At 27.1% G+C, this 20,444-nt stretch overlaps 1 protein-coding gene across 1 annotated transcript in view; it reads right to left on the bottom strand.

Moving 5' to 3' along the window:
- LOC100205580 (kynureninase) overlaps nt 1–20,444 on the bottom strand; it is a 79,097-nt gene that overhangs the window by 50,418 nt on the left and 8,235 nt on the right. The window contains exons 5-6 of the mRNA XM_065795530.1: nt 14,272–14,346; nt 2,063–2,144 (exon numbers count right to left, since the gene is read on the bottom strand). Coding sequence (XP_065651602.1) covers nt 2,063–2,144; nt 14,272–14,346 — 157 coding nt within the window. The remainder of the gene's footprint in view (nt 1–2,062; nt 2,145–14,271; nt 14,347–20,444) is intronic.

Raw genomic sequence — 20,444 nt, forward strand, 5'->3', positions numbered from 1 at the left:
CAAGAGCCATGATGTCTCCCTTCAGATGTGGCAACCACAATTGGATAGCAAATTTAAGGTGTGGTCTAACATATGGTTTGTAAAGGACTTTCCAAAGTATGAGACCTCTGCTTCTGAAGGATTTCTTAAGCCGACAAGTACCTGGTTTGCTGTTGACGGCATATATCTTGATGTAATTAGCTATGTTGTCTGGTAGGTCATTTATGTAGAGGATGAAGAGCAACAATCCTAGCACCGATCCCTGAGGCACTCCACTAGTAACCTCTTTCCACTCAGATTCAGCTTTCCAACAACAACCCTTTGCTTTCGGTTAGCCAGCCAGTTTGATATCCACCTGAACAGTGAGCCGCATAAACTGTAAACTTTTAGTTTATGAAAATCTTTGTCGAAGTCTTTTGTCAGAACTTTGTCGAAGGCTTTCGCAAAATCAGTTTATATTACATCTATGACATAGCCATGATGTACTGCGTCCGTCAGAATGTCGCGAGCTTCTAGTAGATCAGACACACAGCCTAGCTTAGGTAAAAACCGTGTTAAGCTTTTGAGAATAGACCATTGTTATAGCAGTGCTTCATGATTCGGTCATGAATGAAGCTCTCCATTATTTTGCATGGTACTGATGTTAGTGATATTGGTAGTATGAGCGCTTCCTTCTGCTACTGGTCTTGAAGATTGGTGTTATAATTGACAGTTTCCATAGATTGGGTACTTTGCCTTTGGAGAGAGACTTGCGGTAGATCATTGCTAATAGTACGGAGATTGCAGCAGCACAATTGTTAAATCATGAGGGTGCATTCCGTCATTTCGCTATTATATATATATTTTGTTTTGATTAGTTTTTCAAGCTTTTGCTGTACAGCTGCATGCGTGATTGTAGCTTTATTCAAATTGCACTCTACTTGGGTTAGATCTCTGAAATTTGGCATTTGATCTAGAGGCTCAACGACAAATGCAGACTGAAAACAGTTATCAAATAAATGTGAAATTTCTTGGATACTTGTATTTATTTTTCCTGCATTGTTTTCGAGGGATTTCACCATTTCATTTTCCATTTGCTTATGCTTAACTTGGTTATAAAGTTGTTTTGGGTCATGGTTGAAACATGCTGCAATCTCCCTCTCGCCGTCAACTGTTGCTGCTTTCACCACCTTGCTGAGTCTTTTACATGCTGCTTTGTGCTCGTTACAAATTTCTTCATGTGTCTATCTTTCGGCTGCTAAGTATTTGCACCATAGTGCTCTCTTCTCCCTCACAGCTACTTCGACTTCAGGGGTGTTCTATGGTTCTTTTTTACTCTTGAAAGGTAAGGTAGTTCCAGGTATGTGGATTTTGATTGCATTAATTTTTTTATTAGTAATTTATAGTAATCACTAGATGAAAAAGAACTGAAGATACTTGTCCAATCGATGGCTATTATTCGTGCTGAGATGGCATCATAGTTTGCTCTAGTCCATATATACCTCTTTTTGTTATTGTCTGTCATACGGTGTCATACTGGTGTGTGACCTAGTAAGTCGCCTTTATGAAGTTCGATAATTCTGTCTGGTTCATCCGTGACAAGTAAGTCAAGTGTGCTTCTTGGCTCTTCTTCTCTATTTCTTCTATAAGTATGGAACATTACCATTTGTGTAAGGAAATTCATGTTTAGATATTGTTGAAATAACATATCACTTTGATGCTCATTTTGCATGTGGGCAACTGTTGCTGATGCTCCATCCAAGTGAAGTTCTTTGCATGTTGTGTGACTGAAGTTGAAGTTGCCATAGATTGACATTGATGAGCATTCCAGTTTTGAAATGCTTTTTATTGCAGTATCGATTGTTTATATATATATATATATACATATATATACACACACACATGTATAAATACATACACACACACACACACAAATATATATATATATATATATATATATATATATATATATATATATATATATATATATATATATATATATATCTATATATATATATATATATATCTATAGAAAAGAATATATATAAATGTATACACACATATACACAATACATACTTAAACATACTTTCATAAAAAATATACCTGAAAATAATATCAATGCGATGGAATCACCTTGCTCATGAATAAGTTGAAGTATATCTTCTGTTCTAAGCAAGTACTCACCCTAAAAAAAAACTAATGTACAATATTGTATTCTTTTATCTTGAAAAAGTTAATGAAAATAAAAAGTGAAAAATATTACAAAATAAAAATATATATATTTTTTTATTTTTTCGATTAAAAACATTTTAATAGAGTTTTTTAATTATTCAGTAATCAAAGTTGATTGGTTTAAATTATTCATAAATCAGAATTGATTTTAAAACCAATGGTTTGCTCCAATTTTAAAAAATAATGGTTCATACCAAAACAAAAATAAATTTGTAACAAGACAACATGATTAATGAAAGTTTTTAATGAAAGGTAATCTTTAATTAAGTATTTGATTCGAATCTCTTTATATAAAATATAAAAACATAAACAGTTCATCCAGAGCCTCAAAATCTTGCTCCTTTGCAATGGAAACAACTAAATGTCTTTACTTATGGCTCTGTTTATCTCAAAGAGCAATACACTAAATGTCAAGATGTTGCCTTATAGTTAGACTATTATAGACAGGATGGTTTAAGACTTAAAAGCAATTTTATTCTTAATGAGTCTTGTTTCCTTTGTCTCTGTTATAATAACGATGCTATCACAGAAAGTATTGGCTACAACTGCCCAAGCGCTCTGAGCAAAAGAAGAACAATGTCAAAAAAGACCCACTTAAAGATCTTCAGAAGGTACTGATTCTACCACTTCCTATTTACTTAGACCTAAAAGGTTATTTTTATTTTACTAACTTTGCATATTTATGATACAAGTATGAATAATAGACAAATATAATAACTTCCTTATTTTTTCTAAATAAATACATAATTTTAAGCTGGGTTGTAAAATCAAAGTTTGTGTTGAATGTATTGGTTTTTCCATAGATTTTAGACACAAGAAGTTGAAATATAACACTTTGCAGCCAATAACAAAAACTGTGCTATGTAGTATTATTTGATCATAAGTTTCTCATAACTCACTCATTTTCCTATCATTTTTATTTTATCAAAGTTCCTGGATTTAAACTGGCAACAATAATTTCTTGAAAGAGATCTTAACTTTATAATTTATCTAAATTAACAATTCAATTGATGATTTGTATTTTTTCTTTATCAGTCATTTTTTCAAGCAAAAAATGCTTGTCACATCTGTTTCTGTGGCTGTTCTAGACTTGCTCTAAATATGGCCAAAGACTCTAATTCTTCAAAAAAACAAAGCAGAACATTTAAAAAAAAAAGTTTAACACTTTTTTTTTAAGATGTCCTTTTTCCAGCACAAGGTTGCAAAAGGTTGCATCTTAAAAAATTTTTTTTTGTATGTATGTAATTGCTTACATACAGTCAGTTATATACACAAAGTAAATAGGAAAGAAAGGTGCTGGATCAGCATTCAATGATCAACATTTAATCTCTCATCTTGAATCTAATAACTTACTTTTTGATCATTAATATGGATTTCAATTTTCTCGTTCTGATTTGATAAATGTATTAACTAAGAGAATTTTTTTATGCATATATAATATAATAATATATAAATATAAAAGAAGTATAGAAGGCTATCAATCTCAAAGATTCTAAAGTTTTTGATAAAGTTTAGCATGCTGCTAAACTTTATCAAAAAAAAGTCTTCTCCATAGGCTCTCTTCTAACCGTGTATCAGGTAACAACTTTAAGATTATTGAATCTTTTCTTTGTATTCGTAGTATAGAGGTTGTCCTTGACAAAAAGAACTTTTTTTTCATTTTTTAGGTACCTTAAAAGTTACTAAAAATGATGGTCTTCCAGGATAACTTTAATAAAAAGGTTAGAAAACAGGGATTTGATAATCTTAACAATTATTCCAGAATATGAAGCTTATCGAGAAGACCAGCATGCTAAAACTTTTTGAAAGCATTAGATGTCTAGAGCAATAGGCCTTGCCTTGCTGTCTTAATTTAATGCATTTATTTTTCAGTATAAGCAGTTAGCTAGTCAGCTGAAGAACTGAAGATTGAAGAGTAAGAGTAATTTATTAGACTCAAGATGGGATGTTAGACATATGTTGATCAAAGACTCAAAGATCTTGCTATTTATAGAGAGAAGACTGTTTCGACAATAGTTAGAGGGGTCAGAATGTTCTCCAGAGGTTTTCAAAATTAATCTCCACAATGTTTAAATATGAAAACCTGCTGGTAAATGGCATCTAAAAACACAGATGCCATTTTCCAGCAAGCAGGAAAACAAGATTCAGTAAATCACATAGTTTAGAGAGAATTAAGAAGAGTTCTGGAGAATACTTTTGTAAGACAAAAATAATGTCTAGACCACAAGCCATAGAAGAGTTTAATTAAAAAATTACTTAAACAACGAAAGACTAAGTAATTTAGAAGTATAACAATGAGTCCACCTGTTTAATTGGGATGGTAGGAAGAGTATGGCTGTTAAATTTAAGAGCTTAATTACAAGAAAAAGTTCTTTATTATTAGTTTTACCTTTTCCTTGGGAGAGGTAATAAGAGCAGACCTGTGAATTAGAGATGGAATGTTTAACTTTCATTTATTAATGAGGCTGTTAAAGATTTTCCTCAAGACTCTAGAGCCTAACTTTCGAACTAAGATATCTATTTAGCAAACTGGGAACAATGGAGCTTCATATCAGACTGTTTTTTTACAATGATTTCTTGCTATAATAAAAAATATATTTGTTCTTAAGAGAGTTGTTCTTTTCAAAAAGATAAAAAAAAATTATTACAATTAGATATAGCAGCTGCACTAGAAGGTGAAAACCATGGACTTGGAACCAATGAGAAAGAATAAAAGCTTCCATACCTGCCTGGATCAATGATGCTAAATAGGAGGCGCATTTTTCAAGAGAGAGTAAAAATATTAGCCCAAGGACAATAAGGATAAATTATTCAGTCAGCTTTAGGGTAATAGTAAGTAAAGTGAGCCAATATGATCTGAGCAAAAAAGTATATTTAGTATAGGTAGTAACTTAATGCATAAGGACACCCCAAACCAAGCATGTCACTATTGGAATCTCTTTGCAAATCAAAAGATAGTAGCTATTAATACTGAGATCTGAAGAAGGAACAGTTGAATTTAAATTAGTCTCACAAAGAGCAAGTAAGTCTGGTGAACTTTGCAAAAGGTAAGATCCAACTGATGGAAAATTACTTAAAAGACAACAAGTATTCATTAAAGATATTTTGAAACAGTTAGGTAGTAGTTATGGTTTTATGTTTAATATTTTAGGTTACTTTAGGCAGGGTTTAAGTTAAGATAGATTGACTCATTCAAAGCTAGAGCATCCCAAGCAATAAGCTATGCAGCTGTATCAATCTTGCTAACCAATTCAAAGTTGTAACTTAGGGCTCAATATTTGGTCTCAACAATGCACACTAAAAGCAATAACAGGCAACATCCATGACACCATCCCAAACACAATCCATGCAACATCCACTGACACCATCCCAAATAAAGGTAAGGTAAATAACACCTCACCAGAGGTTCAGAGAGAACACAAACATACATACATATGTATATATATATATATATATATATATATATATATATATATATATATATATATATATATATATATATATATATATATATATATATATATATATATATATATATATATATATATATACACCACACGCAAGAAAGGAAGACCAGTACATATTTATGAGTTCCATGTGAAATTATTAATGGACAGCATCAGAAATTGTCACTGATTTCAATGAAAACTATGTAACGGAAATCAGCACTACAACAGTTAAACAACATTTTCAAGGTGGCCATCTCAGAGATTGAGAACCTATGAACATAATTTCAAAATATTTGGAATGCTGTTAATGACCATTATCTACAACTACTGTGTAACAGATCGCCTTGTGTTTGCCAGGCTATCATCAAACCTAGAGATGGTCACATTGATGAAAATGCAATTTAATTTAATCATTATTCTTGAAGTTGAGTAAGCTATAATTTAATCAAATAAAATTATTTATTTTTGCAATTGTTGCCTTTTTAAAATCCCAGAAAAGTCTAACTTCATTATGAAATCTAACTTTTATAAAGTTCATTATAAATCTAACCTTTCGCTATATGCAATTAAACTTAATGGAAGGTAGTGTATATACATATACATATGCATAATAAAATATAGTGGATGTATGTATTGAAGCCCCCGGAAGGACCATTTAAGTGCATGAAATTCATAGTTTTATATATATATATATATATATATATATATATATATATATATATATATATATATGCATATACATATACATATATATATACATATACAAATATATATACAAATATATATACATATATATATACATATATATATACATATACATATGCATATATATATACATACATATATACATACATATATATATATATATATACATATATATATATACATACATACATATATGTGTGTGTATATGTATATGTGTATATATATATATTTATATATATATGTATATATATATATATATATATATATATATATATATATATATATATATATATATATATATATATATATATATATATATATATATATATATATATATATATATATATACACAGGGTGTGGAAAAAGTTCCCGTACAAAAGTATAATTTTAAAAAATTATCTGTATGGTGTTTTCTTTCAATATTTTCAATAGTGTGTTTTTAGTATTCTTGTGTATTCCTTCATATTCTTTTAGTATTTTTTATTATTATTTTATTTTAAATTAAGATGTAATTTTTTCTTGTCTTGTACAGGAACTTTTGCTGTTTATATTTTTGTACAAGAACTTTTTCCGCACCCTTTATATATATATAAATATATATATATATATATATATATATATATATATATATATATATATATCATTTGATTTAGTGTTGTATTAAAATAATACAAAACTCTTGTTCGTTGAAAAGTGCTCAATATTTAGGAAATTTATTTTGGTTATATATAAATTTCAAAACAGAGCGATTTATAATTATAATTAAAAACAATAAAGAAAAAACTTTTATTATGGAACTTTAAGTTTCATGCCTAATGGCAATCATCAGCCATATATTACAAAATTAAAAATTAAACATTAAATTACAATTACAATTATGGTGGCGTGAGTTCTAATGACTCCATGGAAACAAAATTTTAACGTATATATAAATTTAGTATAACGTGACATAAACATGATGTAAACCAACCAGGATCAATCTTCGGTATCAAAAGAGGAGATAAGGAACTTATTTTTGTGCCTGCATTTCGAGATTATTTCGCTCCTTGTATTTAGTAGGTTTTCTCCTTTATACATCAAAATTTGGAACTTCTTGTTCAAACAAAGGTTACAAACTCTTGATGTTGGGTTGTATGGTTTTCATTTTTTAACAATCCTCCATCTGACAAAAGGTGTAAAGTTTTTTTCTTTTAATTTCTATACTTCTTTTGATAGCTCTGTATCATTCTTGTATCTAACTGCATTAAAAGATTTTAAGTGGTTTGTGTACCGAACTTTAAAAGGTGTTTCGCTAAGTCCAAAATACACTTTTTCTTTATATTCCGGATTATTTGAATAGATGGTGGCCTGATAAACAATGTTGTTAGAAAGGCAATGGTTGTTCATGGGACATTTGGTTTTTTCAATGCAGTTGCATTTCATTTCATTAGTTTTTGCCACCCTATGTAAAATGCTTTTATTGTGAGAGTTAATAATGGATTATATGTTTGGCATGCAGGAATAACTTATTTTGATTGTGTTTCTATCAAATATTTTACGAAGTCTGTGGTTAACTGGAAAGTGGAGGTCAATGAGGTTCAAAAAACATTTACCTATTTTTGTAACAACATTTGCACTGAAAGATGAGGATTATACCAAGTTATCTTGCTTTATGGTTGTCGTTTGTTGATTTTATATTTGGATGGTATGGTCAATGAGGTTCAAAAAATATTTACCTATTTTTGTAACAACATTTGCACTGAAAGGAGGATTATACCAAATTATCTTGCTTTATGGTTGTCGATTGTTGATTTTATATTTGGATGGTATGCAAGTTCGCAATTGTAACCTGATTTTTTCAAGGCTTCTTGATAAGGAGGAATACTTTCTTTAAAAATCGATTCACTCGACGATGCTGCTGATAATCTTAATTCAATAGTCTTAGGAATACTTTTTATTACACTCGGTGGATGGTTAGAACTAATATGTATATAATTCAGTATATTATCTGGTTTGCGATATGGCTGAAAAGAACCATCGTTAAGGTTTAGCGTTAAATCGAGATAGTTAACTATTTTTAAATTACATTTAATAGAGATAAGAAGATTGTTATTTTTGAAAATTTGTACAAAATGTTTCTTTATCCTTTCCATTTCCTGACCACTTTTATTTCTAAACATAGCTAGTCCATCATTTCGATATATACCGAAAATGCTTTTATCATAAAACTGCCAAATTTGATGCAAAATAAAAATCCCTACTAATTTGCAAATCTCCGCGCCATCATAATCTTGAAGTGAAGACACAAAAATAAGTTCCATACCTCCTCTTTTGATACCGAAGATTGATCCTGGTTGGTTTACAACACGTTTACGTCACGTTATACTAAATTTATATATACGTTAAAATTTTGTTTCCATAGAATCATTAGAAGTCACGCCACCGTAATTGCAATTGTAATTTAACGTTTAATTTTTAATTTTGTAATATATGGCTGATGATTGCCGTTAGGTATGAAACTTAAAGTTCCATAATAAAAGTTTTTTCTTTATCGTTTTTAATTATATATATATATATATATATATATATATATATATATATATATATATATATATATATATGTATATATATATATATATATATATATATATATATATATATATATATATATATATATATATATATATACAGGGCTCGAAATAAGCACCAGACATCGGACATTGTCCAGCACTTGTCAAGTAAAAAACGACATCTCTCGATCATTTTATCCAACCCATATTTTATGTGCATCTATTTTCTAATCATTTTAGTTGTTTCAAAATTATTAACAAATTCAAAATATTATATAAACTTTATTTTTTATACAAAACAAAACTAAAGTTAAAAACACGGCTACGTTAATAAAATAAGCCATTTTTTTGAGTTAATTCATTTTTTAAAAGAAGCCAAAGCATTATATTTTTTTGAATTACGTAGTTTTTATCATTTATTTTAAAATGCTGCAACTAGTTAATAATTTGAATTTATAGTTTAGTATTTTTTTCTGATGGTTTTTATAAATTCTAAACAATTATTTTAGCTTTTAAAACCCCTTTTAAACTTATTTTATAAAAATTTTATCATCATAGTTATTTTAATGCTTATAGAAACCAGTACTTTTTATTACACTATTAAATTTGTGTTGTTACATAACGTTTGTTTTCGTGCAAAAAATTTTTGCTACTAATAGTGTTTACAAAGTTAATCCTAGAAAAAGTTTGAAAAGACTCATAAAAAAAATACATATTTATTTAAATGTAATTTTGTATAATATTCTTTAATAATTTAAATAAAATAGGTTTATTGTAAACATAATTAATTTGTTTTATTTAATAAAGTAAATTAAACTTAATAATTTATGTATTTAATATATTTGCATAGTAATTTATGTATTTAATAATTTTTTATTTTTATTATATATTTAAGTAAGCATTTAACAATTACATAATTTATGTATTTAATATATTTAGGTAATAATTTATTTATTTAATAATTTACAAAGCATTTCACATAGTATAGTAACTTTTGAAAAACGTAATATAAATATATTTTCTTTTTTAAATTTCAGTTTTTTGAGCTTAGATTTTTTTTTTTCATTTAAGATTTTCTTTTTGTTAGATAAATCATTTTACAAATTGTGTGGTCAAGATGTTAAGACAAAATATATATATATATATATATATATATATATATATATATATATATATATATATATATATATATTTATATATATATACATTTATATATATATATATATATATATTTATATATATATATATTTATATATATATATATATATATTTATATATATATATATTTTTTTTTTTATATATTTATGGATGCAGTGGTGGAAGATATGAGAGTGGCTGGTGTGTCAGTGGAGGACACTCATGACAGGGCTAGATGGAGGAGTTTGATTCGCTGTAGCGACCCCTAAAAGGGGAATGACAAAAGAAAAAGAAAGAAGAATATATATATATATCAACTCATGGAATTAGGAAAAATGAGGCCGGCAATAAATTGCTGACCTCAAACTTTTAGAGATCCGCATCAGGTTAGCAAAAAAAATTTGACACACAGGGGTTACCATAAAACATAGGAATGAGGTCAGGGATTTTTTGCTGACCTCAAAGACTTCTAGGTCAGCAGTTAGGTCGGCATTGTCAAATGCTGACCCTAATTCCGAGGGTTGATATATATATTTTTACACCACTCAAAAATTTTAGCAAGTTTTGAACATTTCCAAAATTTTATCATCTAATTCCAAAGGGTTTCAAAGATATGACTCTTTAAAATTTGCCTTGAACTAACAAAAATCTACCATTTTGAAAAATGGTTTTGATCATTGTTTCTGTTCTGTGTGCAGGGGAAAGCTGAAAATGTGTACACTTACATATTTTGGGGCAAGGAACCCAATAAAACAACTTAAAATATTAAAAAATAAACATAACACCTGTAATTTTGACATTTATAACAATTTTACTGGGGCAAGTTTAGTTACAAAAATGAATTTCGATTTTTTTTTTTTTTTTCAGATGTCCTGAACAGTTTAGTATAAGTTATTACAAAGAATTGGAAAAGTAGCCTTTTTTTAAACAGAAAAAAAAAAAATTACTTAAACTTGTTACTTAAAAATTATGAAAAATGAAAGGAAAAAAAAGGTGAAACTCTTAAGTGCTGTGTATTAGACACAGCAGTTGATGTTTAATATAAACATCAACTGCTGATTAAACCCACCCTATTAAGACCCACCTATTACTATTATTATTACCAATTATTATATTACTATTATATTATATTATTATTACCCACCTATTATCATTATTACCCACATATATTATTACTACGGTTTGTCACAAAAAGATTACTTCCTAGTTTTTAGTATCCAGGAGCTCTAAAAATATCATGGACTACTAATGGGAAAAAGACTTTTAGTTTTTGAACCTGCAAACTTTAGGTATAATACCAGCAAAGACTCCAGTCCTAAAAGCAACAACTTCCAAGTTGAATCTTATGAATTTTTTTCTTTTTGCAGATCATAAGTCAACCAAAATGTTTAGAGCTTCTGGACACCAAAGACCAGGAAAAAAAAGAGATATAAAGCCGGAGTTTTTTGGGGAATCCACATCCCTGATTTTACTTGTTGTGAACAAAGAAACTGTATCTCAAAACTAAAAACAAAAATAATTTTTATTTATTATTTTCTAATTTCTGAGACCATTCAGGTCATAAAAATTAGAAAATATAAACTCACTTATAGAAATAAAAATAAAAATTCCTACCTTGTTTATTAATATCCTCTTCCTCCTCCTCCTTCCTTTCCTATCTCTCCTAATTTATTACATATGAAGAAAAACTTGATTTGTCTATTGATTAAAAGAGTTTAACAAATTTATTAGGCTAAATTTTGTTTGATTATGTGACCAGTATGTTTTATAATCATTTCTCTTCCTTTATTTTTATTACTTCCTTCACAACTCTAAATCCAATTGGAAAAGATAGAGCAAAACTAGAAACATCAACTCATGAATTACCAATAACACTTACCACTTTGGCAGTACATTACCTAACTGGAAGTCCCTTGCCTATTGCTGTGAGAACTATTTTCTTTAAAATATTTTTAGGTAAAAAACAAAGGTAGGTTGTTTATATCTGTTATCATATTCTAATGATTATTACATTCTGAATATGAATTACGTTTTAGGCTCAATTTCATGAACTATTAAATGCTAAATTGAATAAAATAATAAATGCTCCATCATATAAAACACGTTGTGGCACGTATAATGTAGAAAGTGATAAAATAATAAAATGCAGAAATTTATAGTAAAAAACTTTATTAAATATTGATGTTTTTTACCAATAGTTGTCTCATCCAAATGTTGGCCACTGGTCAATAAAGAACCAAATGTTTATTATCCATAACATTTAATTTAGTAAGTAAAACTTGTTTATTTATTTATTGGTAATTTAGTAAAACTTGTTTAGTTTAGTAATAAAAATTTAATAAAATTCTGAGAATTCTTTAAATAAAAAAGTTAGATTATGATTCTAAATTTCCTCATTAAATTTATATACTAATGATATACATTTGACAATGTTTTTTATTTCTGTTTTAGGAAAGACCAGAGTTGTTAGTCCTTGGCCTTTGTCTCAGCCTTGCTTTAAGGACAAAAATTAAGGCCTTGGCCTTGAAACTGTTGGCTTTGGCTTTGAAAAAATTGGCCTTGGCCTTCAAAATAAAAAATATAAAACTAAAGAATTAAAAGTTTTCATTCTTTATTTTTATGTATTTTTGTTTTCAGCCTTCATATATATCTACAAGTATACTCTCTTATTGACTTAGTTGAATTCTGCACATAACCTTGGTTTTTTTTTTAAACATTTGGTTTTATTGTCATAGCAATTGTTACTTACAGTTTTGTTAATAATTGGCCTTAATGTAAGGCAAAAATTTAAGTCTTTGGTCTTGAAAATGTTTTCGTAGGCCTTGGCCTTGAAGCTCTTATTCTTGGCCTTGACCTTAAAACTCTTGGCCTTGTCCTTGTAATTTTTAGCCTTGCTCTTGCTCTTGGCCTTGTAACATTTGGGCTTGGCCTTGCTACTTTTGTCCTTCTTAACAACTCTGGGAAAGACCACAATCCAATTCATATAATTGTAACTAAATTATTCAAGACAAATAAAAAAAAAAAAAATTTATAACTTTAAAAAAAAAAAGAGCCTATACATCTGCATTTTTTAACTCAAATCACCCACATTAACATTTTAATAAACTTTTGAAATTAAGGATCAGAATTTTTTAAGTTACCAAGTAAACAGAAAAAGCAAGTAAGCAACAAGTAAACAAACAACTTGATATGTTTCACTTTCATTATTGTCAAGGTACTCTCAATTGCTTAACACAATATGGGATAAGGATAAAAGGATGAATGAGAATTTTTATTCAAATATAATAAATGGGGGAGATAAGAAAAGGAGGGGTGGGGAGAAGGGGGAGGGGGAGTTAGTCTTAACAAACAGGTGAGTAAAATTTTTTTTCTTCATATAGGTAAGTTGATATTTTTGTAATTTTTAAGACCTAAACAGATCTCAAAAATTAGAAAATAATAACTGAAATTTAGTAAAATTTAACAAACTGGAGGAGGGGATCTTTATAAACAGGTGGAAAATTTTTTTGAAAATCATTAAACATCAACTGCTGTGTATTAAACACTTAAAAGTAACACCATTTTTTCCCTTTCAATTTTCATAATTCCTTTTTTTTAAGTAACAAATTTAAGTAAACTTGACCATGTTTTTTTATCTGTTTAAGAAAAGACCACTCTCCAATTCTTTGTAATAACTTTAACTAAACTATTCAGGACAACATGTAAAACTGTTTATTTTTTATTATTTTAAGTTGTTTTATTGGGTTCCTTGCTTCAAAATATGTAAGTGCACACATTTTCAGCTTTCCCTTGCACACAGAACAGAAACAATGACCAAAACCATTTTTCAAAATGGCTGATTTTTGTTGGTTTAAGGCAAAGTTTGAAGAGTCATATCTTTGAAATCCTTTGGAATTAGATGAAAAAATTTTGGAAATGCTCGTAACTTGTTAAAATCTTTGAGTGGTGTAAAAATCAACAAAATCTGAGACTTAGGGTTGCATGCCCTGGATGTTTTCACATGGAATCGCCCATAACCTTGTTTTATATACACATATATAAAAAAGGGGCATTTGGTTAATAAAATAAAATCGTTTTATAAAATATGTAAATAACAATTTCTATGAACAAGATAAATTTTTTAAATTTGTTGAAAACATTTAATTTATCAATATAAAATTATCAATATAAAATACATGTTTCGACCATAGAATAAAAGATTCTTATTCAATTGTTAACAAAATATCAATAAAATGTTTACCTCTCGGGCTGCTGCTTGTATCATTGATGTTTTTGGATCATAACCATGTGAACAAATTTGGGATTCAATTATTACCTAAACTTGTAAGATAGTTATTAAATAATTTAAATAATTAAGAACTATAGATAAGGTATTTAAAATTTAATAATAAACCAATGCAGAGTCTTCTAAATCATGGTCAATATTTAACACTGTCAGTCATAAAACCAACTACAAAAAAAAAAGTTTAATTTTTATTGAGGCTTGCTTATCAGGTATGTTAGACCAGGTCAGTATGTTAGACATGTTTATTAGGTATGGTTAGTGTGCATATCATATCATCACTAATAAATTTTATTCCTTAACATTGGCTTCAAGTCGAGTCTCATTTTACTCCATGGTTTTCACCTGCTATATCTAATCGCAATCAGCTGTTTTTTATCTTTTTCATAAGAACAACTTTCTTAGGAACAAACGCCTTTTATTGCAAGAAATCGATTTAAAAAGCTATTATCTGATACAAAGCTCCATTATTCCAAATTTACTAAACCTCATATCTTATTTCAGAAGTTAGGCTCTAGAGACTTTAACAACACCATTAACAAAGGTAAGTTGAACATTCCATCTCTCCCAAGGATAAAGCAAAACTATTTGCAAAGAATTTTACTTTTAATTCAATTCTTGAATCTAATGGCCATACTCTTTCTGCCTTTCCAGTTAAACAGATTAATCTATTGTTAGGCGCCCAAATCACTCAGTTTACTGTTGATACAGTCATTTCTCAATTAAACTTTTCTATGGCTTGTGGTCTAGACAACATTCCTGTCTTACAAGAGTCTTACAAAAATGTTCTATAGAACTATCCTTAATTCTCTCTAAACTATTTAAAAAGTGATTGACTGAATTTTGTTTTCCTGCCTGTTGGAAAATGACATATGTGGTCAAATTTTGAAAAGCTCTGTAGAAAATTCTGACCCTCCAACTATTGGCCAAACAGTATTCTCTCTATTAATAGCAAGGGCTTTGAACCTTTGTCAACAAAGTTCTAACATCCCACCTTAAGTCTAATAATTTACTCTCTGACAATCATAATGGTTTTTAATCTTCTAGTTCTACAGCTGACTTGATAACTGTGGCGACTGAAAGATTCTATTGTATAGCAGATGGAGGAGGCGAGACAAGGGCTATTGCTTTTGACATATCTAAAGCTTTCAATAAAGTTTAACATGCTGGTCTTCTCCGTAAACATGCTGGTCTTCTCCATAAACATGCTTCATACGGTGAATCTAGTAAAATTTTTGAGATTATCTAATCATTTTTTTAATTGCAGTATCAAAGGCTAACACTCTTCTTCATTTCTAGTAACTTCTGGTAACTCAAGGTTCTGTTCCTGGTTCATATTGTGTTTTGTTTGTATTGTTCGTATTGTTTTCGCTCGTATTGTTTCGTATGGTTCGTACTATTTCGTTTTTGTTTCTGCATTAATAATCTTCTTGACTATCTTTATTTTAAAGTTTTTATTTGTTGATGACTCATAGCTCCATTTGCTAACAACTTAACTTGATACTCCTGTTCCGACAAAATATCTTCCCTTTTTGTTCACTTAGAAAATATTGAATCTAAAATTTCTCTCCTGTAGCAGCTTAGCGCTTGCAAGCTTCTGCAAGATTAGGGCTTGCTGAGGCTTGTGAGCTTTAACTCTTACCAAACTCAATTATTTACTGCAAACTAACAAATCTCTTATTTGTCCCTGTATGGAATACTGTTGTCATATTTAAGTTGGTTCTTCTAATGACAGTCTTTCTCTTCTGGACAAGGTCCGAAATTGTATTGTATATGTAGTTGGACCTACTTCATCTGCAAGCTTAAGCCTCTCTCCCATCGTCATAAAGTTGCACCTACTTCTCTTTTTTACAAATACTGTAATGGTCACTGCTCAAATGAGCTATCATATCACTCACGCCCTTTAAAACTTTCTTCCATCTTTATGTTTTCCTAACTCATACAACCTACAACATTTTAAGTCTTCTGTCAACTGTTTTCTTGATATTATTCTCTATTTATTGTTTTCCAACTCCCAACTTAACAGCAGTTGTTTGCAACCTTGCTGGGAGTAAACTAGATAAGAAAAAGTAGGAGAAAAAAAAAACATAATGAAAATAGTGTAAAATAAAATATTCCTAAACATCTTGCTTCAAAATAAGATTACAATAACCTGTAAAGTCACTTATAAGATTTGTTTTGCTGACATGGAAATATATATACATAACTACATATGTTGGTAATGTTTTGCTGGCCTGTCCATGGATGAAATTGAATTTTTTGTACATATTGAAACAATTGATAAAAACCTTTTAGAAAAATTTAAATTAGACTTTGTAATACCATTGTAGTAGATTTGTTTCCTTCCATATAACAAGAACACCATTAGTTAAGTACCCTTCTTAATAAAAATTTTAAATTAATGACCTTATTTATTACACAATAGATTTATCTTAAGCCAAGATGAGATTAAGTGATGCAATTGTAAATTTATGGTGATCCTATAAACATTTTTTCATAAAAATTTTCATTAAAAAAAATTAGATTTGATTTTTTTTATAATTTAATTTTAACACGACAGCAACCAATAAAAATTTTAAACTGAGTCAAGGAAACAAAGACAAGAGAGAACTCTAAAGCCTTTCATTCTTAAGATCGTGAAGGTAAATAACAAGATGAATATCTTTTGAGTATGAAGGAACATTTACAGTAAAAGGATTAAAACTTAAGAATGAAGATAAATGATTTTATTCTGGTAGATGGAACAAAAGAAAATAGCTTGCTCGAGTAGTATTTGTAAAAAAGAAAAGAAAAAGTAACCTTATGATTATGAAGACAAAAGCTCAAACTTTGCTGCTAAAGCAAGTCAAACTACATTTACAATGCATTTTTGGATGCTTTTAAAAAAAGAAGAGTAAGCCTAAATATGACAATTACATAATGAAATCTGAGGTAAAAAAAAAAAATGGTGGAGACAATGCAGAGAGGCAACCATATGCTAATTTTGTCACAAATTAGATTTCCATGAGAAGTCAAATATAATCAAAGAAAACACAAGGTAAACAAACTCATTATGAGTATACATTACAATAGAAATATCAACAAGCAACAATACTACTGTACTCCTAATCATCTTTACAATACTATTGTAAAAATGATTACAAACTATTGTAAAAATGGAGTAAACAGAAAGCCAAAGAAATAAACAATAAACAACTGAATTTTGACTGGGTTAAAATTTATTAACCACTGCAAACCCAAAGATGTCACAGAAAAAATATCTTATTCAAGATTTGCTGCCTGTTCTAAACAACCTTATGAATTTTAAATAAATTTATTTATATACATAAAAAAACCAATATGAAACCAAAGATGATAACCCAAATGTTGCTAGAAATGAAGAAATCTTGTTTATTTATTCTTTTATATATATATATACAAACATATATATATATATATATATATATATATATATATATATATATATATATATATATATATATATATATATATATATATATATATATATATATATATATATACATATATATATATATACTATATATATATATATATATATATATATATATATATATATATATATATATATATATATATATATATATATATATATATATATATATATATATATATATATATATATATATGTTACGTTCTAAATGTCTTTTAAACAATTTTTAAATGTTCTTTATGAAAGAATGTTTAGAAAACATTTAAAAGACATTTAAAATACATTTAGAACATAACTTTTAAAAACAAATGCCTGCTGGGGAACCTCTCTCTTATGAAGGGAGCGCTCTACCACTACACTATTACCACATATATATATATATATATATATATATATATATATATATATATATATATATATATATATATATATATATATATATATAAATATATATATATATATATATATATATATAAATATATATATATATATATAAATATATATATATATATAAATATATATATATATATATATATATATATAAATATATATATATATATATATATATATATATATATAAATATGTATTTATATGTATATTTTTATTAGACTTATTCATTTGAAATTTAATGCCAGCGCAATAAAGCACTGGCTGGATGGTCATTTTTAGGCTGATGTGCGCAATTTTAAAAGCTAATTTTTATTTGCTATTTAAATTTTTTTTAAATGGAGAAAATTTTGCTTGACATACATATATATATATATATATATATATATATATATATATATATATATATATAAATATATATATATATATATATATATATATATATATATATATATATATATATACATATATATATATATATATACATATATATATATATATATATATATATATATATATATATATATATATATATATATATATATATATATATATATATATATATATATATATATATATATATATACATATATTTAAACAACTTTAAAATGTATTCTACAAAATAGAGTGCTCAATGTTCTTAAAAGAACAGAGCAATTATAAATTAGTAGAAAATCACTTAACAAAATTTTTTTTTATTTAACACTGTCTTTCATCAATAAAGACTCATCAGAATGAATGATCAAACTAATAAAACTTCAATTTATACCAAAAATTAAATTGGAGGAATTCGTAAATGTCTTAACTACTGTAAATTTTCACACATTTGTGGAATTTGCTGACACGGTTATAAAAAGAATTCTTTAGAAATGATTACTTATGCTTTTTTTAAAAAATATTTTTCAAATGGGGGATTTAATACAACTATTATTTAAGCTCATTTACTTTTATAGTTTTTTAGAAGAAACTTATTTTTGTGCCTACATTTAGAAATTAATTCAGATTATTTTGTTTAATAAGCACTCTAATTATTTAAAATTTTTCTTTTTCTTGCATACTATGCCTACAAGTTGTACGAGTTTGTTGTATAAGTTCTGAATTCCAGCTACGCTTTTTATTAAATAAAAAAAAATGTTTACAGAAATTTGCCGCTCCAAAAAATTTGCAGCCCTAGACTATAGCCTATCAAGCCTAGAGGTATCTTTAACCCTGGAGTAAAGAGAGGGTTATAACCACAATTAGGTAGTCTCCTCATCTGTAGAGGCCTCTTGGCCTTAAAGAGGAGAATTAACATTAAAATAAAATATATATATATAAGCCTTCCCAGGAAGCATGTGCAGTTGCACGCCTTGTTCGCTCACGTTTAAAGTAATTTTTTTTAGACAGACTGACCATGGCAGATCATATCTTTTAACTTTTAAACAGCTTCAATAATTCGCTGCAAAAAGCTAAACTTACCTACTGAGAAAAAAAAAACCAATACTATAAAAAAGAAACAAATTTGTAACGAAAAATTTTAGCAAAATTATTTTGTTAAAATTTTATTTAAAACATTTATAAAAGCAAAATCTTTTTGCTTTTAAAAATGTTTTTACTATATTTGACATTTTTCTAAATAAGATAATAGAAAATATAATGGGAAAATAAGAAAATAAATTGCTATTTATTAGTAAAATATATTATTTGTTATATATTTATTAATATATATATTTGTTATATACTATATATTAATAAGTTTTCAGACTATTTCAATGGGGTTAGTGAAAACAACTAAACTTTTTATATCTTAATATTAGTATTAAAGAATATAATTTTTTTAGATGAAAAACTTGTTAAAAAATTAAAAAAACTTTTTACAAATAAATAGCAATTAGTTTTCTTGCTTTCCTGTGCATTGATAAAATATTGCTGTATTCTCTGTAGTTTCTTATAGCTATATTTTGCTGCAAATTCTTAAAACGCTAACTATATAATATATATAAATAAATATATATATATATATATATATATATATATATATATATATATATATATATATATATATATATGTATATATATATATATATGTATATATATATATATATATATATATATATATATATATATATATATATATATATATATATATATATATATAATATAGATAATATCCAATTAATCTAATGTTTAATTATCTTTAAATATCAAAACAAATTTTATACAATATTGAAAAAATTTAAACTGAATACTTAATACTAAAAGAAATTGTTTTATGCTATTGAAAAATTAAGCCGTTGTTTGTCTCTTTTTATT

This window comes from Hydra vulgaris, chromosome 04 (assembly GCF_038396675.1).
Source record: "Hydra vulgaris chromosome 04, alternate assembly HydraT2T_AEP".
Taxonomy (NCBI): Eukaryota; Metazoa; Cnidaria; class Hydrozoa; order Anthoathecata; family Hydridae; genus Hydra; species Hydra vulgaris.